Source organism: Sceloporus occidentalis, unplaced genomic scaffold, assembly GCF_023333645.1.
Source record: "Sceloporus occidentalis isolate IW3139 unplaced genomic scaffold, rSceOcc1.0.p SCAF_2, whole genome shotgun sequence".
NCBI classification, from domain to species: domain Eukaryota; kingdom Metazoa; phylum Chordata; class Lepidosauria; order Squamata; family Phrynosomatidae; genus Sceloporus; species Sceloporus occidentalis.
Genome location: NW_028316982.1, coordinates 131,964,217 through 131,985,674, shown reverse-complemented (window position 1 = coordinate 131,985,674; position 21,458 = coordinate 131,964,217). Strand labels below are relative to the sequence as shown.

General features: G+C 36.9%; 1 protein-coding gene across 2 annotated transcripts in view; it reads left to right on the top strand.

Annotated features, from left to right (window-relative positions):
- The window catches only part of NAA16 (N-alpha-acetyltransferase 16, NatA auxiliary subunit), a 49,373-nt gene extending 29,908 nt beyond the window's left edge, over nt 1-19,465 (top strand). For both annotated transcript variants that reach the window (XM_089511048.1, XM_089511049.1), the window contains exons 10-20: nt 818-890; nt 1,041-1,210; nt 8,238-8,390; nt 10,511-10,639; nt 11,332-11,545; nt 12,671-12,864; nt 14,117-14,225; nt 15,596-15,694; nt 15,807-15,950; nt 17,423-17,520; nt 17,999-19,465. In XM_089511048.1, coding sequence (XP_089367174.1) covers nt 818-890; nt 1,041-1,210; nt 8,238-8,390; nt 10,511-10,639; nt 11,332-11,545; nt 12,671-12,864; nt 14,117-14,225; nt 15,596-15,694; nt 15,807-15,950; nt 17,423-17,520; nt 17,999-18,199 — 1,584 coding nt within the window. In that variant the 3' untranslated portion in view covers nt 18,200-19,465. The remainder of the gene's footprint in view (nt 1-817; nt 891-1,040; nt 1,211-8,237; nt 8,391-10,510; nt 10,640-11,331; nt 11,546-12,670; nt 12,865-14,116; nt 14,226-15,595; nt 15,695-15,806; nt 15,951-17,422; nt 17,521-17,998) is intronic.
- Nucleotides 19,466-21,458: the final 1,993 nt, after the last annotated feature.

The following is a 21,458-nucleotide window of genomic DNA, read 5'->3' as shown; positions in this document are numbered from 1 at the left end:
AGCAAATGTGGAGGAACCACTGTATTTTGCAGTGTGTTTTAGATCAAAGAGTATGAATATTTGATCCCAGATCCCCCGTGGATACCAAAATCTGTGGATGCTCACGTCCCATTAAATACAGTGGCATAGTAAAATAGTGTCCCTTATATAAAATGGCAAAATCAAGGTTTCGTATTGGAATTTATACTTTTTAAAAAATATGTTCAAGCCGTGGATGCTTGAATCCATGGATAAAAAAAATCAGTGGATACAGAGGACCGACTGTACCACCGTGGCCAGATCTGATTTCTCCAGGAATGGACGCATGTATGCTCCCACTTCCTTTAGAAAACTAATTTCTGCTATGCTGTGGTATCAAATGCATATATCCATAAGGTGCAAATTATGAGAGAATCTGTACAAGGAAAAAACAATACAAAATTGTGCTGCCATTTAATCTTGATTATAAAGACAGAGAAATTCACATCTCTAGTCTTGCTTTAAAGAATTTTAAACTGACAATTGGAAAATGTGAAATTAGTGTCACTAGTCTTTCTTAAACTAATATCGAGCATGCACATGTCCTGATATTTCTGAATTAAATAAGCAGGTGCTAATAAAATAAATATAATACATTCTAGGAATGATTTATGTTTGGATTATTTGTTTTCAGCAATATAGCTATATGTGCACATTTTATTTTATTTTTAATAAGTAAGAAGTACAAGAATTGTCTCTTTGATACATAATGTGCTATATTTTGGTAATGTATGAACTCAAGGATAATGTGTTTAAAGCATTAGTGTTTTAAAATTAACTACCAACTATGTTTTTTTAGGTTTCTACAATCCAAGAGCTTGTTACTGGATATGAAGCTTCTTTGAAAACCTGTGACTTGTTTAGTCCCTATGGTAGGTTTTAGTGATCAAAAATGGCAATTGAAGTTTAATTTTAAGTTAATATTTTATCATGGTTGGTACACCTTTATTTGAATAACCTTTTTCCAGAAAGTAAGGATTTAAATAATGACTTACTGAAAGGTTTTGTATGTGTTGTTACAGAAAATGGAGAGCGAGAGCCACCAACTACATTGCTTTGGGTTCGATATTTCCTTGCACAGCACTTTGATAAACTTGGGCAGTTTTCAGTGGCTTTGGATTACATTAATTCCGCCGTTGCAAGTACTCCAACATTAATAGAGTTGTTCTATTTGAAAGCAAAAATATACAAGGTAATTATACTGTCTTAAATATATTGCATTCACATTGTGCAATCATATTTTTCTTACAAATTGGCTTTTTAGTGTGTTGTACACAGAACACATCCAGACCTATTTATGTTTATAACTGACACATAGTAATCAGTGACATATTGGTCATGTTTAATATATGCCCCATTGATTTTAGTGGATCTGTTGTAAGAATGCCGAAGTTTGCCTCCCATTTCGTTTCTGAAATAAAAATCAGGTGATCAAACTTATTAAATTTACACCCAGCAAAGAGGTTTGTGGCATTTTAAAGACTAAGGCCTGTTACAGACTGCCAAAATAAAGCTGCTTCAGGTCTCTTTGGAGGTATGCTATTTAAATGATGCATGGGTCCTAAGAGTCCGGAGGTTGTGCCAAAGCCACACTCCATTGCTAAGCACTGGAGTGCAGCTTTGGTGCAGCTTCCGGATTCTTAGGATGCATGCATCATTTAAACAGCATACCTCCAAAGAGACCCGAAGCAGCTTTATTTTGGCAGTCTGTAAAAGGCCAATCACGTTCTATTTGGTATATACTTTCATGTTCTATAGCCCATTTGATCAGATTCATGAGTTGATGAAAGATGTTGCCAAATAGAAATCTTCTAAGGGTAAATGTGAACTTTATTTTTGTCACAAGACTCTTTGTGCTGCCACAGTGTGTTTAAAAAGATGCCATAAACTGAAGATTTATAAATGTGTGTATGTGTATGTGCGCACACACACACACACTCACAAAAACCCACATGTGATTTTGTTATCTGCCTTCAAGTCAACCTGGACTCATGGTGACCCTATGAGTGAGATACCTCCAAGTCACTGTATTCTCAACAGCTCTGCTCTGGTCCTGCAGAGTCAGGGATGTGTCCTCCTTGATTTGTACTCATGTACAAGTCTAGCAATTTTAGTCAAAAAATTGACCCAAAAAACCTGGGTAGGTCAATGTAAAAAGCCATCGGTCAATGTAAGTACTGTACTTCAACTCTTATCCAAAAAAAAAAGGAGGCATATGCTACTCTGAGTAGAATGGTGACAGATGAGACCCTAGTTTCTCCCAGGAGCACCTAAAAGAAACATTAACCCCCTCTGCTCTCTCTGCCATGGCATCTTTTGGTATGCCTGGATAGGAAAATGACTATGGTGGCAGCTCTTTGGTGCTTCTTCTCAAAGGACCACCAAGAGGAATCAGGCTTTGAAGGATTTGAATAAGACGCTTGTGTTTGTCAGATTTTCTAAGTTATAATCAGGCAAAGTTATCACATTAAAGTTAAAGGCTATAACCACTATTAAGGTAGTTGCCATTTTCTTGATTTTGCCTTTTCATACTTTTTGACGTGTGCAGTTTCTCAACCACCACCACCCGGCCTGGTCACCTCCCCCAAACATGATTTATCTTAGTTCCCTCTTCATCCATCTAGACTTTAGGGTGAACACAAACAGTTATGCCTGCAAGGCTGTTGCAAATTCTTTGGCATTGTTTTCCTTTGCTTCATCCTTTACTTCCTTTGTTACATTGTCCCTATATTTTACTCCACTTACTTAAAAAAATATCAAAATCCATAATTTCAGCCCATCCACAATTTATACATGAGGTTGACTTATTGTTAAGTATATAACATTGGTAAGTCTATCCGTCTGGTATGTGGTCTTCCTCTCTTCCTACTGCCTTCCACCTTTCCTAGCATTATTGTCTTTTCTAGTGAGTCATGCTTTCTCATAACGTGACTTAAGTATTACAGCCTAAATTTAGTCATCTTAGCTTCCAGGGAGAGTCCAGGCTTGATTTGTTTTAGGACCCACTTATTTGTCTTTTTAGCCATCCACAGTATCCACAGAAATCTTCTTTCTTCACCGTCCAGCTCTCACTGTCATACCTAGCGATGGGCAATATAGCAGCATGGACAATCCTAATTCTAATTTACAGTTGCACTTCAGGATGTTGTCTAGTTCTTTCATAGCTGCCCTTCCCAGTACTAGTCTTCTTCTGATTTCGTTCTCTTTTTTTCTTTTTTATTACTATTTTATTTAATTTAAATCTCCATACTTTAACAAATTTACTCAAGTGTTCATATTCAGAAATATCTTGGTCACTTCAGAAAACAATCAAGTTCTTGAATGGGATATTGGTGCACAAAATTATTAATTATTACAGTATTCTATAAAATTACCTTCAGGCTAATTACCCTAAAGGCACCAGATCCTGACTGATTTTGGAAGTTAAGCAGGATCAGCCCTGGTTAGTACTTGGATGGGAGACTGCCAACAAGTACCAAATGTAGTAGGTTGTATTTCAGAGGAGAGAACTGAGAAACCACCTCTGAGTATTCCTTGCTTTAAAAACCCTTGTAAAATACATGGGGTCACCAGGCAACATGAAAGCACATGTGCAAGTCCAAAAACAAGCAAGACAGCCAGAATCAAGGCGATGTTACCAATTGTCTACAGATGAATTGTTAGGAAAGCAATTTTGATAAAGCTTGCTAGAGAATACCTGTTGGACTGACAGAATACCTGAAAGGGTTTTGTTAGCTGAGAAGAGAAGTGACACTAAAGATGGCAGTACTCTGAACCTGTACAAAGGAGAGTAGTGATTTAGCTGTAATATCATTTCCAGAATACAAATGACCGTATGCATTACAAGGCTGAATTGTTTTTGGGGCTTGCACAATTTTGAAATTGTGCCCCCTTAAAGCTGTGTAAATATTGAATTACAAACAGATCTTTATTTTTTTAAAATAATTTTTTTATTCAACTTTTTTACACATTTACAGGATTACAAAGGCAAAGAACGTTTCACTGCTCATATGCGTCTATAAGTCATAGAATTTCTCAGGAGACAATTTATTATTACATCAACTGATATACATTTCTTCAGGGTTTTTTTGGATATTGAATATATTTAAAAAGGAATATTTCTATATTTTCAATTTCTATTTTTCCAGTTTTGCTTAACATTAATCTTGACAAAAGTTCTTCTCTTGATCTTATTCACCATTGGAATTTTCAATCAAATCTTTGGATATTAACCATCCTTCCTTTATGTTTACAAAGTCAGAACCCCATGTAATGATGTTTTTCTTGTTTCCATTATATTTCTGCTGACCTGGCTTTTAAAAAAAAACATGAATGTTTGCAGTTGCTTAACATTTAGAGAAAAGTATAACCAAAAATCATGTGGAAAATGGGTTGGCCTTCTATCCACTGAGCAACCTTTTATGCCAAGTAGAAAGACAAAAAGCAGTAAGGAAAATGCAAAAGGAAAGCACAAGAAATAATCTAGGCCAGCACATGATAGGATTAACTCATTGAATTGAACTAATTTCTCTCTTTGTTTTAAATACTTGACATTATTTAGCACCACTGGTGTGCTAGGTTATGCACAGAGAAGTGATCTGAAAGGTAAGATAGACGTGGTCAAAAGCAGAACATCATGGATGGATTGATTTAAACATGTAGTAAAGATTGGCTAAACTGCAGAGAACTGGAAGTAGAAAGTTGTGGATTTAATGTAGATCAGGAAATACTGCTTTTCTAAAGAAATTTGAGAACAGATACAAGGCACAATAAGATAAACATTTATCATTTTGAATGCAGCTGTACAGCATACCATGCTATTGTTCTGCTCTGCTGCTGTGGTATGGAAATTTTAGTTTCACATATCTACTCACACATTACTATGGCATTTTGTCACTAGTTCTAAGTTTTATTTATGAAAGTGAGTGGTTTATTCTGTTTGTGTGCCTGAAATGTTTACTCCTGCAAACAATCATGTTGTTTATATTGGCTTCCACGTATTATATGAGTGTGTTTAAAAAACATTCATTCCTTGTGAGGCAGAAGGCTGTTTACATGGAGAAAGCTACCTCTCCAAGGCATGTGAAGCAAATTTATACATCTTGGGGGGGGGGGGGGGGTGTCTAGAGAACAAGTTCCTTGAGGGGTCCCAATGGTGAGAAACCAAACAAATGATTCTAGAGAAAACGTACAATTGAACTGTGATAAGGAGAATCAGTGAACGAATACCTAGCAGAGCCAAATCATCCAAATATCTCCATCAGCCAGCTTGTTCAGGAAGGGGAGAAAGTCCTTCCATCCAGGAATTAGCCCTATTAGACAGCTCAAGGGACATATTTTGGTTGCTGCATTCCACATATATTCCCAACACTGTCCTGAATGTCAGGCAGAGCTTATAGTAGTTAATTTTCATTTCAAGGAGTCTGTGTTGCCACTGTGCAGACAGTCCCAGATGCTGGCAAAATACCAGTAACTGCCTCTGTATCTTTTCACCTGCAGAACTACAGTCATATCTGCCAGCCAAATCTAGGGGGAGGAAAATTATTCCATATCAGTAAGAAGAAATAGATACTACCCTGTTGAGAAGAGTAGGATTCTATTTTTTGCACAACAAGGAAATCACAGCATTTTAAAACATACACATAAACACCCTCCTGAGGGTGCCAAGAAAAAAGCATTTCCTGGCCTTAGTAAAATGACAACTGCATCTAGAATTAATCTAATTCATGAAGGCCACCCTTCACTTTCTGTCTTTCTTCACAAGGTCTGTTCATCCCATAGCAGTAGAAGATATTCCCTTAAAGCCACTCCAGGGGATTGGACAGATACAGGCTTCCCATAGAGAATGCAGGTTGCCATTATACCCTGGGTTCACTTGTTGCTATTCTAACCATTTCACATGTTGCTGCAGACAGAGGTAACCTTCATAACCTCTCTAAAAAGTACGAATCATTCATCTTTCCAGAGGGTTTTAGTCACAAGAAATGAATAATCTGGAATCTTAGTTTTCAGCACTGAGAAATCATAAACTGTATTCATAGAATCATAGAATTGGAAGAGACCCCAAGGGCCATCCAGTCCAATCTCATTCTGCCATGCAGGAACTCACAATCAAAGCATCCCTGACAGATGGCTATCCAGCCTCTGTTTAAAGACATCCACAGTCTGAGGGAGTGTGTTCCACTGTTGAACAGTTCTTACTGTCAAGAAGTTCCTCCTAATGTTTAGGTGGAATCTTTTCTCCTGTAGCTTGCATCCATTGTTCCGGGTCCTGTTCTCTGGAGCAGCAGAAACCAAGTTTGTGCCATCCTCAATATGACATCTCTTCAAATATTTAAACAGCACTATCATATCACCGTTTAACCTTCTCTTCGTCAGGCTAAACATCCCCAGCTCATAGGGCAAGGTTTCTAGACCTTTCACCATTTTAGTCACCCTGCTCTGGACACACTCCAGCTTGTCAACATCCTTTTTGAATTGTGGTGCCTGGAACTGGACACAGTATTCCAGGTGAGGCATGACCAAAGCAGAATAGAGTGGCTTTATTACTCCCCTTGATCTAGACACTATACTTCTATTGACGCAGCCTAGAATCACATTGACCTTTTTAGCTGCCACATCACATTGTTGATTCATGTTCAACTTGGGGTCTACTAGGACTCCTAGATCCCTTTCACATGTACTGTTGTTAAGCCTGGTGTCCCCCGTCCTATATATTCATTGTTCCGCCCTAAGTGCAGTACCTTACATTTCTCCGTGTTGAAATTCATTTTGTTAGCTTTGGCAGTCTATTCGAGTCATTTTGAATTTTGATCCTGTCCTCTGGGGTATTAGCTACTCTTAATTTGGTGTCATTTGAAAATTTGATAAGCATGTCTTCTATTCTTTCATCCAAGTCATTGATAAAGATGTTGAATAGCACTGGGCCCAGGACAGAACCCTGTGGCACCCCACTGGTCACTTCTCTCCAAGTTGAAGAGGAGCCTTTGGGTTCAGCCTGTCAACCAGTTACAAATCCATTTAACTGTTACATTGTCTAGCCCACATTTTACCAGCTTGCTTGCAAGAATGTCATGGGAAACTGTGTCAAGGGTCTTACCGAAATCAAGATATGCTATATCCACAACATTCCCATCATCTACTAAGCTGGTAATTTTATAAAAAAAAGAAAAGAAAAGAGATCAGATTTGTCTGGCATGACCTGTTTCTCTGAAATCCATGTTGACTTTTTGTGATTAAGGTATTCTCTTCTAAATGTTGACAGACTCTGTTCAATGATTTGATCTAGAATTTTTCCTGGTATTGATGTCAAACTAAACTGGACAATATCAATAATCTGTGTTATTCCAATACAGATAAGCAACTGTGCAGAACTGCCAATTTGGTAAAGCCCTTTCCAATCCTTTCTTGCTATCAGAATGATGGGGGAAGTCATTCTGCAATGACATCCATATAGACAATTAAATCTCCACTGCTTGCCTGTCAGTCTCAGAATAATATGGTCTCCAGACTAACTCTGTTTGGGTCTCTTTTCATTCACCCATGGCTGTGACTTCTCTGACAGAGAGAAAATGAAACAAAAGTAGATCATAAGAAATTGATCTTCTGGATACCTAGTCATCCTCTTTTGAAATAACGGAGCACAGTTCGACTTAACAATCAGCCAGAAGTGCAGAAAATTCTGGTTTCATTGAATGAGCAAGCATGTGGATAAATGCATCTCGGTCACAGCCAGCTAAATGTATCAAGGAAAACAAACTATTTCTGTGTTTTGCTTACTGTTATTTCTAAACTGGCTTCTTAGTCTTCTGACAAACTAAGGTTGTAAGACAGGATTTATTCATGGCTTACAATTTTTCCTTATTAGAAAAGCAAGGAGTATTCTTTCTTATTCACTATAATCAAGGATCCAAGCGATTCTGGCTTAGCACAGCTATTCTATAAAACATCCAGGTTTGGTTGAATTAGAGACACAGTAGTCTCTATTAAACATGTCAGAGTTCATTTTAGGACCCTACATGTTAACTTCCTTCTGTTTGTTTGTTTCATGTTTATTTTCTGAATGCATATTTCACATAATGGTGCTTAAGATTGACCATAATTAGTTTCATGTTCCTAATGTGTTGGAAAATGGCAGATTTCTGTCAGCCTTTTCCCTACTTTTTCATCAGTCATTAGTAATTAAATAAAAATGAAATTAATTCAGTTTCATTCAACAGCATGTAGGCAATCTCAAGGAGGCTGCCAAATGGATGGATGAAGCACAGTCACTGGATACAGCTGACAGATTCATCAATTCCAAGTGCGCAAAGTACATGCTGCGAGCAAATATGGTGAAGGATGCAGAAGAAATGTGTTCCAAATTCACAAGGGTAGGAATAATTATTTTAAATGGAGGTTGGTTATGTATTAGTTTTGACAGCTGCATCTGTCACATTCAAAATGTTAACATTTGCTTCCAGTTTCCTGGCTTTGTGAAGCCAAAATGAGTATTTCGTGGGAAAGGTTTTATTTTAATCACTGCTGTACAATGTGCTTGAGACAAAGGATAACAATAAATTCAAGAAACTGACTTGCTGATGCAAAATATCTAATTTGAACAATGAGAAAATTATACTTGTTTATTGTGTGCATAGTTTGCAGGAACAAGTGTACAGGTGAAAAGAAGGCGGCAGGGATGGATATAGCAATTTCTCACACCCCATTATTCTTGTCACTCTCCACATGTGGAAGGTGACTATTTATGAGGAAAGCCTCTATCAATGGAAGTTATTCCTGAAATAGTAGGACCCTGAAAAAACTACAGTAGTTTCTAAAATCTCGGGAAGACCTTCTGCAGATAGAAGAAAAGGCTCTCATCAGTCACGCTTCATAAATAGCACTGAGCACTCATCTGCTGCTTGTGGGCTTCCTATTGGTAACTGGCTTGCTTCTGTGTAGGATGTAAATCTTGGCTTCTGATAGTGGCAAAGGAGGGGGGCAGAACTGGCCTATTCACCGCAGCTGCCACTTGTCATATGTAAAGTTCATACTTAAGAATGAGTAAATATGGCTAGATTCTTACAGTGATCTGAATAAGCATTAGTGTACATACACATTAATGTCTTAATACCATTAATGTGAGGCCTGATCCCTGTGTGCTAGTTTCTCCTCTTTTCCTGGGAGGGAAAAGATTTTGTTGTAGCATATGGAGGCCTCATAGCTCTAGAGTTCTTGGATGTGTATCAGGAAAATTATAGTTGCCTTGGTGAATAACCTTGCTGGAAACTGGGCAAGGAGAACGGGTCCATAGTGGTTTTGCGGGACTTCTCATTAGTTTTGAGTACCATTGACCATGATATTCTCCTGGGCCACCTTGCTGGAATGGAATTTAGGGGCACTGTTCTACAGTGGCTCCATTCTTTGCTGGAGAGAGGAGCCCAAAAGATGGTGATGGGTAACTCAGGTTTTACTCTTTGACCATTGGTCTGTTGGGTCCCTCAGAGTTCTTTTCTGCTTTGAACATATACATGAAATGTCTAGGTGAGGTTATCAGGAGTTTGTGGACTTGGAGTCAGTATGCTGATGATCCCTATTCTATTTTATTTTCCATCTCAGTCCAAGAAAGCTGTTTTGGTTCTAAATTGGTGCCTCTTGGCAGTAGTAGAACTGGATGAGAGCAGACACTCATGCGATGATTCAGACTCTCCCTAAACACACAGGTCCCAGTCCATGTTGTTTGACTCTTAATAGATCAGCTTCACAATCCACTAGATTCCCACTGCAAAACAGAATCACTCTGAAAACTCTAGAGTACTAGCAGCATTTTAGTTTTAGAATGAAACTAAGCACACACAACATAACTGTGGTCAGCAATTGCCACTATTAGCTTTAATGGTGTAGGAAAACCTTAATAATATTTGAACAGCTGCTCAGAACATCACTGAACTACCAAAAAACTGCTTTCTTTTGCACACCTGAGTAAAATTTGAAACACAAAGGACTAATGTGTTAACTTCCACTCATTTTAATTTGTTTTGCCTCTAGCTATATTTGCCATATTGCTTTGAACTTTGGCATAGTTGTGGAACTCAACATGTAGTTTGTTGATGCCAAGTTTCATAGTCATGCTTCTAAATGAGAATGCTGTCTGGTCACCTCGGGACACTTCCCTTATCACTTCCCTTCTCTTATCATGTATGATGTGATCAGTGTCCTGTATATGTCTAAATGGAAAATAGCCACAGTTATAGCTTCCCACTTGGCTAGACAGAGAAATTAGAAGGCCACCTTCTAAAAGGGAAGGAAAGTAGGTTCCTTAATTGAAAAATCCAGAAATCAGTTACTATGTAAAGAACTGAGGTTTTCTTATTTTTGCAGGTGATCTTGCAATTTATGGAAGTAACTGGATAGCTGTCTCTTCAGATCTGTATCTACTGTATATGTGAATGAATGGGAGGCAGTTAAATTCAGTACTGGTTCACTGAAGGCATTTTTAATTTGATTATTTCAGGAAGGGACTTCTGCTATGGAGAATCTTAATGAAATGCAGTGCATGTGGTTCCAGACAGAATGTGCTTTAGCTTTTCAGAGATTACGGAAATATGGAGATGCCTTGAAAAAGTGCCATGAAGTGGAGAGGGTAAGTAGGTAAACAAATTGCTTTTTCCTGATTACTAATTTTCAGAAGAGACATTGGGCATTGTTAACTTACTCTCTAAGGTTCTTCCTGTTTAAACATACCAAACCACTTTGGAAAAGGCCACTAAGCCTTTTTGCTTATTATAACATTATATTTTTGAACATTTCATCACACTTATTTAAAACTAGGCTGCAAGAAAGTATGTTCCTGATAATTCAAAACAACACAGTAACTGTGTCCCAATCAGCAGTTAGCAAGAGGATGGCATGAAGAGTGGTGGTTCAGATAACCTTATGCTTAATAAAATTTACTGTAATTACAGAACTACAAATGGATATGATCTTGGAAATGATCCAAATGGGTCTGTTTTAAATAAAGATATGAACTTTTTTTCATCGGTTCTTTGCCAGTCCCCCTGCATCCTTGTATTTTATAATGTATCTATTGAAAGGAATATGTGCATTAACCTGTTCCACAAACTTCCCCAATGGGTTTGTGAGTAGTAATTAGCAAAAGTCCAGCAAGAATCTTCTGGCTATCCAATATGTTTCCCCATTGTGTCTATTTTATCTGTTTTTATTCTCAATTATACATAACTTGATACATTTTTATGCTGTGCCTTTTGAATATTTATCTAAATAACAAGAAGAAAGCTGCATCATGAAAATAATGTCCTTTTTGTCTTGTTTAAGCACTTTTTTGAGATAACAGATGATCAGTTTGACTTCCACACGTATTGCATGAGGAAAATGACTCTACGTGCCTATGTTGACCTCTTGAGACTGGAAGATGTTCTTAGGCAACATGCCTTCTACTTCAAGGCTGCTCGGTCAGCAATTGAGATCTACTTGCAGCTACACGATAATCCACTAGCCAACGAAAGCAAAGAACAAGAAGTAAATTCAGGTATTTTAAGTACCTGAAGTAAATGAAATGAAATAGAATATATGATGCCTTTTCAAAATGGTTTACGCAAAAGACAGAAATTTATCTTGAAACTATTTTTCCTCACTACAGTTCTTTGTTCTGGTATAAAAAAATAGTAGGTGCCACAAAAACCTGTTATGGGAAAGGAAAATATTAGTCCCAGACACTTTGAAGTGTAGATGCCCTTCATTATATGCAGTGTTTTTTCATGACAGCCATCAGTTGTATGGTTTTAGACTTCAGTATTTCTCCACTGCTGACTACTAGGTATCCATGCCAAGACTGACAGAAAACAGTGTCTTGTGGCACCTTATAGACTCATATTTATTATGATATAACTTCTCATGGACCCACTTCATCAACTGCACCAGATCCTTTTTTGTGTTTGCTAACCTAATGCAGGTATCCTTTGGAAATTGCCACAGAAAGCATTGCCTGGACCTAGTTTTTCAAATTACCATATGTACAATTACACAGTAAAGTCTCCTCTGCTTCTGCAGCTCCTGTTATGCCTGTAACTTCACCTTTTTGTTTTTTAACTGCTGTTTTGGTTGGACGTTGAACTGAGTGGAAAAGGAGGAACAACATCTGATTAGAGGTTGGGGGCAGGCAGGACTCTCACCAGAACTCTACTGTAGAGTATTATACATTTTTCAAATGAAACTCATCTGCACAGATGACCAGTTTTGATTCTATACACACATACAGTAGTACAGCTTGAGTTACACAGAAATCACAAGTGTACATTTCTTTAAATTCCATTAAAACTGCAATGTATTCCTTTTTAAAAATCATTGTCAATACAAACTGTCCTCTTGTTCCAAGATTATAAAATCTTAGAGAAATGACTCCATAAAATATTTTTAAATATTATATACACTGTATATTGGAAAGTTTCTACCTACTATCTCATATTCTGAAGGTTCATATATACAATAAATTAAGAGTTACTTGTTTTACATATAATTTTAATTTTGGTTTTATAAATGAGTGTTAATGAAAACTATTTTTAAATTTGAAATCTAAAAACATCTATATTTGAAATATAAAGCCTTCACGTTGTTTGTAAAACTCCTATTAAAACATATGTTCCATGATCTGTAGAAAACCTTTCTGCCAAAGAACTTAAAAAAATGCTTAGTAAGCAAAGACGAGCACAGAAAAAAGCTAAGCTTGAAGAGGAGAGAAAGCACGCAGAAAGAGAAAGGCAGCAGAAGAATCAAAAGAAGAAACGAGATGAAGAAGAAGAGGAAACTAGCGGTCCAAAGGAAGAGTTAGTACCCGAAAAACTGGAAAGGGTAAATATGAGCTTTACTTTTGGTATAATTTATATTAGTTTACTATAACATATTCAGAAACATCATTTTTCACTGCTCTGTGCATCAAAACTTGCAGTCTTTTAAGGCAGTCTTAAATGAAACCAAAATATAAAGGTTTTTGTTAATTTCGTACACTGTTCTGCTATGTAGTCCCCACAGATAGTGAGCACATACTCCCCCCGCCTATAGTGATTTGTAAGTTACAAATGCCACCTTGTTCAGGATATGCCATCTGATAAGCTCCTGCATACAAACACATATATATGCCATGTTGTTATTATTATTAAGCTTTATTTATAAAGCGCTGCAAGTTACATAATGGCGTACATACAGTTAAGTACCCGGAAAGACAGGCCAGAATAAAGCTCCTTTGGGTCACTTTGGAGGTATGCTGTTTAAATGACACATGCATTTTAAGAAGCCAGAAGCTGCGCCAAAGCAGCTTAGGACTGGAGTGTGGCTTTGGCATGGCTTCTGGTCTCTTAGGACGCATACATCATTTAAACAGCATACCTCCAAAGTGACCCGAAGCAGCTTTATTTTGGCCTGCCTGTTTGGGTCCTAAGTTAAAATAACAAAAATAGAACTAGAAACTTTACACAGCTTTGTAGAAAATTCTACATAAACAGTTAAAATTAATACATATGCTAAAATTAAAGCAATAAGATATAACAGCACAGGTTAAACTAAGTGTAAACTAACAATCATGTAATGTCTGAAAACCCTTCTCATATGTAAGTTCACATACATATGCATCAGAAAATGCATATAGGTTTGCATGGCTGATCAGATGCTACGCTGTAGAAACAGGGACATAAGACATAAGATAAAACCTCTGATAAGCCCTTTCTCAGATTTCTTCTAACATTATGAGTGTCACCAACAGATGGGGGAAGCCCTCAGGTGTACTTTTTGGTATTCAAGTTGGCAGATTTTTCCTTTATGTTCAAGTGATTAGCTGACAGGCAGTGCATTTGTTATGTTAGATAAAATTCTACTGTATATGTTCATATACCAATAAAGAGTGACTGCAATTCCTGGTGGTGCTGTGAAAACTATATCTATTATACATGGACCTGCATGGCAGAGTTGGCCAAGGACCCCTGCAGACAGGGGGTGCAGCCACAATGAGAATTCACATTATGGCATGCTTAACATTTAGAGAGTATAATTTTGTATAGCTCCTATTTGTTTATTACTAACTTTTATTTCTTTATTTATTCTGAAACAGGTTGATAATCCATTAGAGGAAGCTATTAAGTTCCTTATACCACTTAAGAGTCTTGTGGCAGATAACATAGACACACATCTCTTAGCATTTGAAATATATTTTAGGAAAGGTAAAGTACATGAAGCTGTCAAATATTATAATAAGTGGATCTTTTGTAATAATTGCATATGTACATTTTCCAGGTATTAGACTTTTTAAATAATAATTTGGATATAATTGCAATTCATATAAAATCAAATAAATGTTATTATTATATTGATATTGGTGGTAATGTTAATGATGGCAGTGAAAACAAAAACAAATAGGGTTTTACTTGCTAAGGATACATGATAATTTTTCTGACCATCTAATACAGTTCTGTCTTTTCCTGTTAGGGAGGCACTTAGCCTTGGTTTTTTGTTTGTTTGTTTGTTTGTTTGATTCTTTTGGATTTTTTTTTTGCGCTCTCTGCCCCTTTCTTTCTCTCTTTCTCTCTTTCTTTCTTTCTCTCTCTCTCTCTCTCTCTCTCTCTCACACACACACACACACACACACACACACACACACCATCAAGAAGTCATGTCACTTTTTCCTTTACAGCATTATAAGAAAATTTTCCTTCCTCTCTGTTCCCTGTGTAACAAACTGGTCCACACCATGCTCATCTCTGCGCATGACTACTGCAATTGTCTTTTGACTTCCATTGTCTCACCTTGCTCCCCTCACACCTTTCGCATATTACTGAACACTCTTGTTCTGACAATGTGATATCCATCCCTAAATCCCAACACTGGCTTTCTTTCTGCTTTCAGATCCCACACAGCATGTATGAGAAAAATACAGAAGAAAGTGCAGAAAAGTTAATCTCACCAGATCTTGTTGGATTGCACCTCCCAGCATCACTCCGCACTGGCTTTTTTGAAGTTGCAGTCCATCAACATCCGAAAGGCCACACATTGCCCACCCAAGGCTGTGAGACCTTCTCAGCCTTGTCTTCCAAATCTTTTGTACTGTTCTCTTCGCCATCTGTCTACTCCTATTATTCTACATTATTCCTGCCAGTTAGCTCCACTTATCCATCACTGCCATTCAGACACCTGAAACTGTCTCTCAGAAGGTTACCTACCTTATTTAAATGATCCTCAAAACTCACTATTTCTATAAAGCCTTGGTACAGGTTCCCAGTCTCCATATACCACTTGCAACTGATTACCCTCTGCCTCCATTGACCTTTCCTTCTCTGTCTTTTTTGAGCTTGTTTCACTGGAAGAAAGACCTGGCTCATTTTTTTTAGAGTGCCAGGTACATAAAAAGTGCCATATAAAAATAATTTTGATCCAAATGACTTGAGTATGTAAAAAAGCAAGAGTGTGAACAAAGATGGGAGCAGTAACAGATGTAGTGTGAAGGAAAATATAGTAAGATTATAGTAATGCAACCATAATATTCAAAGTTAAACGCACTTATACAAACCAGTGTTGTATTCATGTGTTTGTGCAGGAAAGTTTCTGTTAATGTTGCAGTCAGTGAAAAGAGCTTTTGCTATCGACAGTAATAACCCATGGCTGCATGAATGTTTGATTAAATTCTCCAAGTGTGGTAAGTAAAAAGAAAGAGGAAGTTAGATTGTGTGCTATAAAATTATCCTCAGGGTAATGGGATAGATTTATCAAACACAAGCAGTATAGTGATGTGCTTTTTATTTTTCTAGTGTCTGATCATAGTAATTTGCCAGAAATCGTGAACAAAGTCCTAACCCAAGAAATGCAGAAGATTTTTATTAGTAAAGATTTGGAATGTTTTAATGAAGAATTTCTGAAACGCAATTCTACCTCCATACAGCATCTGCTATCAGGTAGGTTTGTACTGATACATTTAAAGTATTAAATTCTCACAAGCTTGTATTTGATTGCAGAACTGACTGTGAAGAGAAAGGAGTCTTACTTTGGACTAAAAATCAATCTATTCTGTCATTGTTCATAGCGGTCATTTCAATTTATGGCAACCCTATCAATGAGACACCTCCAAGACATCCTTGTTCTTAACAGCCCTGGTAGTGCCTTGCAAATTCAGAGCTGTGGCTTCTTTATGGAACCAGTCCACCTGTAATGCTGTCCTCCTCTTTTCCAACAGCCTTCCACTTTGCTGAGCATTATTGTCTTTTCTAATGAGACGTGTTGTCTCAGAATATCTCCAGAGTGCAAGAACACCATCTTTCAAATGATTTGATTCTCTTCCTGTCATTTTTTTTCACAACATACATAAAAATAGGAAATAATATAGCATTGGACATTCCTGGTTTTGGTATTACATGAGACAGCTTTAAACTTTAATTCCTGTGAAGTTGTACTTCTAAGTCCTAGGCTTCTTCTGATTTCTTGATTACAGTCTCCGTTTTTATTTATGACAGAACCAGATATAGAAAGTCTTTAACTATTATAATGTTTTGTTATCCACTTGAAATGATATAAAACATCTGTGGTCATTATCCAGGGGACAAAGCAGATGGGTCAAAAGGAGTGGCCAGAGGCTGCTCCTGCCCCAGTCACCGTGGGACCGCAGCAATCAGATGTGCTGCGGTCTTAAAGAGGCCGTGAAAAGGAGTGGTAAGAAACTGCTCCTTTTGCTACTGGATTTGGGCCATGTTATGCAGCCCCAGCATGGCCTCCACATGATTTGGAGGTTGTGTCGTGCACACTCTGCCCTTGGATCAGCCCAACGGCAGCCCTTTTGGGCTGTTTGAGGCCTTTGTTTCTTAATGTTTAGCTGTAAACCTGCCTTTGCACTTTCTTCCTTGACTTACTTCAGTAATTGTTACAAGTCTGCTGTTCTCTGGTAGTATTAAGGTACCATCTGCATATCTTAAATTGTTGATGTTCTTTCCTCTAATTTGATCACCTTTAATTTCCCTTTCACTGCAGTAAAATTCTTTTGATTTAAAACTGTCATCTCAGTATGGGTACAATAATGTGTGGCAAAATTGGCTTAGTTTCTCTAATGCACAATAGACAATATAAATTGTCTTTCATTGTCTTCATTGTAACTTGCTGGTTTGAATGTCTTTTATACTTGCACGTTTGTTTTTGATTACTGTATTAGAATATGAACACACAAATTAGTTTTAATGGAAACTGAAACAAATTCACTATTAAATTGTTGTTACATGGCTTCAAGTCATTTCTGGTGTATGTTGACCCTAAAGCAAACCTATCACAAAATTTGTTAACAGGAGTTCTTGTCTTTGCCTTTTTCTGAGACTGAGAGTCTGTAACATATTCCTGTATAAAATCTGTCTCTTGATTTATATTTGCCTTGTTTCTTTTTCAGGTGCCAAGATGATGTATTTCCTGGACAGCACAAGGCAAGAGAAAGCTATTGCTATTGCTACTAGACTAGATGAAACGATGAGGGACAAAAATGTGAAGGTAATTATTGATTGTTACAGTTGTAAAACTGAAATTTCTTGACTAATCTAAATTTAGAAGTTTCATAGTATGGGTACAACACATTTGAGGCAATTAAGCACATTATCCTCAGGGCAGGGAACCGTCTAATTAAAAAGACTGTATGTACAGCGCTGTGTAAATTTACAGCGCTTTATAAATAAAGGATTATTATTATTATTATTATTATTATTATTATTATTATTGCTACTGCTGCTGCTGCTGCTGCTGCTGCTGTATTTATTAATGTTCCCTTTTTCAGCCCTGGTACTCAAGATGATTTACAAAAAGTAAAGCAAATCAGTTCTCACATATCCATTTGTAGCATACATTTTAGGAGGTTTAGTATGGGTAGAAAGTTGTGTTGCTATAAAGAAAGAAAAGTGGGGGGAAGGATGCTTCAGTTGTTGGGATGTCTGCAATTGAAGAATTTTTGCTAAAATTATTTTCTTGTATACAGACTTTAACAGCAGTTTTGGAGTCCTTACTTGATGGCAGCTTTGGATTGTGCCATACCCAATGTGACGAGTATCGGATAGCATGCCACAAACTGTTTCCTTTAGCATCTGCTTTTGTAACTCCCACAAATGAAGATGACGGTTGCTTTGCATCAATGAATCATACAGCGATTAATTATGATGTACTGTCCAATGAAAGTTAAATTAGGAAATGGAGTTCTTTTCTCTTCCAAACTGGTTGCACACAGATCAGGGTTTCTTCTACAGAATCCGTTGGAACAATTCAGATGTCAAACAGAGGCAATTGAATGAAAATGTACTGTGCTATAAGCTCATTTTCCCTTAACAAGAGCTGCAAATATTTATGTAAATACCTACTGTATCTCTGACTAATACTGGTAATGTTTATACTTGTACAGTTATGAATACTTCTGTCCTAAATCATGGACACTAGAGATTGGCTATTCACATAAATGTTGTTACATATAAAAATAAATACAATCCTTTCTTACAAAACATATCAGATGAGCAAGGTTGGCAAATTAGGATGGATATAATGCTGCATGTCTTGTCTGCTGTTTTCAGCTTTTGCTTTTTAAAAAGTTTCTTTCCAAGCACAAATTTTGATCATAGGTGATGGCAATTTTCTGCCCATTCAAGGTGTTATATGAAACGAGTGCTGTTCAATTTGGAAATTTGGTTTGTGTTTTTAATTTTTTTTTTAAAGCAGTTAACTTCTTTTTGACCGTAACTATTCATTTGAATAATTTAATAAACACTTTCAAATGTTTATACCCATTGTAACTGTTTAAATACTTGTTTATTTACAATTAGTTTTGAAAAATTAATGTACTCGGCCAAAAGGAAAGCATGGAAGCATAGAATATCCTGTCTGGATAATGTATTCTGTTTACAATCCTGAGCTCCTTTAAAATGAAAGAAGTGAACTTTTAATTCAATTTTCGCTAAAACATTATTGCTTTATGTTATATAAAGCAATTAGCATTTAAGATGTACTTAAAAAAATTAAAGTGAGCACAATCAGTGTGAGTGCAAATCACAGTTAGTATTTTTCTTTGTATTTTGGTGCATTTATATGAATGCATTACATATATGACATATCCAAGTTTTAATTCAGCTGTCTTAAATGTCTTAATCCATGACATAAATAACTATTCATGACAAGTTTATATAAACTAGAAACAAAACTTAAAATACACTGTGGCTTGTACAGAAAACTCATTTTCTGAAAAATAATGAAACCAGTTTGCATTTTATGGTTAATGTAAATATCTAAGTAATAACTACTTAGGCCCTATGCAAAATTCAAGAAGGGAAGTTTCTCAAAACAAATGGTTCTTATAAATGTAATACCCTTTGTCATCTGTTTAGAATCAATAGTTGAAAGAAGGCTTACTGTAAAATAATGCCAACCAGTGTAATGCTGTAATAAATTATTTTGTACACAATGACTCTTGTTTTGTGATGGTTTTTTTTAAAAATATATGGAGTGTGTATCTTATTATGTACAGTGTAGCGGGGCAGTTTTCATCTGTAATTTATTGGAAGGCTATAAATCAGTTTAAATTTGGAGTTATCCTTAGTTTAAAAAAGAGTCATCTGAAATATATAGAGACCTTCTGGACATACTGACTGCATTTGTGCTGTGTTTACGTGGGGGAAAAATGCTGATCGTTATGGACATCGATTAGGAATTGCAACTCTGAATCTCCGGTGCTACTTGATGCTATGTAATGTTCTCTTCTAGTCAGTAGAGGGCAGGCTATACATTTTATTTGTTTCATTACACATCACCCTGATTCGAATCTCATCTGTAATTACTTTTGGTTAATGAACTTATGCTGCTATTGCAGCCACAGCACCCCGTCTGTAGATAAGATTATGCCATCTATCTCACATGCTTGTTAGAAAGATCACAGCAAGCTAATGTTGATACTGTGAAATGCATAATACCGTGAAATTATTTTGATGGTCCATTGTAGTAGTGATACTTTAGGTAAGGCTTCCTCGAGCTACAATATATTTTTCTGCCTTTGCTAAGAAGGGGACAAGTTTGCTGCTAATGCTGATGGTTAAATGGATTGTTTTCAGGTGGAGAAAGAGTTCTCTCCCTACCTTCCAGCTTTCTGTGGTAATTGGAACAGTGAAGTCACCTCTTTTGCACAAAATATTGGAAGTAATTTTAAGGAAGGCTGTGCTTTAATCTTCAGCCAATGTGCACATACAATCCATTGCATTTTCATTTGTAAAAATGTAAGCAGAACTTTTCAGGGGTTTAAATATTTGAAAGGATGTCATATCGAGGATGGAGCAAGGCCCTTTTTCTGCTGCTCCAGAGACTAGGACAGGGAACAATGGATTCAAACTGCAGGAAAAGAGATTCCACCTAACCATTAGGAAGAACTGTCTGATGGTAAGAGCTGTTCAACAGGGGAATATACTGCCTCCAAGTGTGGTAGACTCTTCTTTGGAAGTTTTAAGCAGAGGCTGAATGGCCATCTGTCAGGAGTGTGTTGACTCTGTCTTCCTGCATAGCAGGGGGTTGGACTGGATGACCCTTATGGTCTCTTGTAACTTTAGGATTCTAGGTTCACACCTGTTCCTGTAGTAGCCAACATATGGAAATCCCCCAAAAGCACATGTGTGTATTAGCCCCCTTCTGTTTGTATGCTCTGAAACTGCTTCTAGAGGATTTTATTCAGCCACAATAAAAAATAATTTGCACTTTTATAGCATTGAGTATTCTGTGTATATCAAGTGATAATATAGTAATGCCAAGGAGATAAATTTCAGTTCCCAGTTGTAACACAGCATGTGAAAAAATAAGTGAATACCTTATTCAAGGCACCTCTTCAAGGCATTGTGTAACTGCTTCTTCCAACAGAGTTGTTGCTTCAGTATGTAGAGAGATCTTGTAGCACCTTTGAGACTAACTGAAAGAAAGAAATTGGCAGTATGAGCTTTCAGAGACTTCAGTCTACTTCCTCAGATGCATTTGGTGGAGTGGAAGCCCGGCACAGACATATATATGCCATTGGTATATGTACATGTTGCTTGTACATGTTAAACAAATGCTTAACCCTTCACCATCTTGAGTTTTTTGCAGAACAAAGTGAAACTACTGTTTTCTTTGTCCTTAACTATATGTGCTATTCCCGTTTGACAGATAGAAGGTTCATGTTATGCTAGGTATGAGTTTAAGAAATACATTGTTGATCAGGAAACTGAACTGACATCTTTGAGATCGTAACCCCACATGTCCAGCTTAATGCATTCTAGTCGATGGAAGCTTCACAATGTGAGCTTGGAGGCTGGCAAGATAAGCTAGAAAATTCTGCAGAAAACTGAAGGGTAAATTCTCAGCAGAAGTGTCCAAAACACATTCTGTCACTACACTGTGTGGGACTGTGCATGTACACATACATTCACTCGCTTCCTATT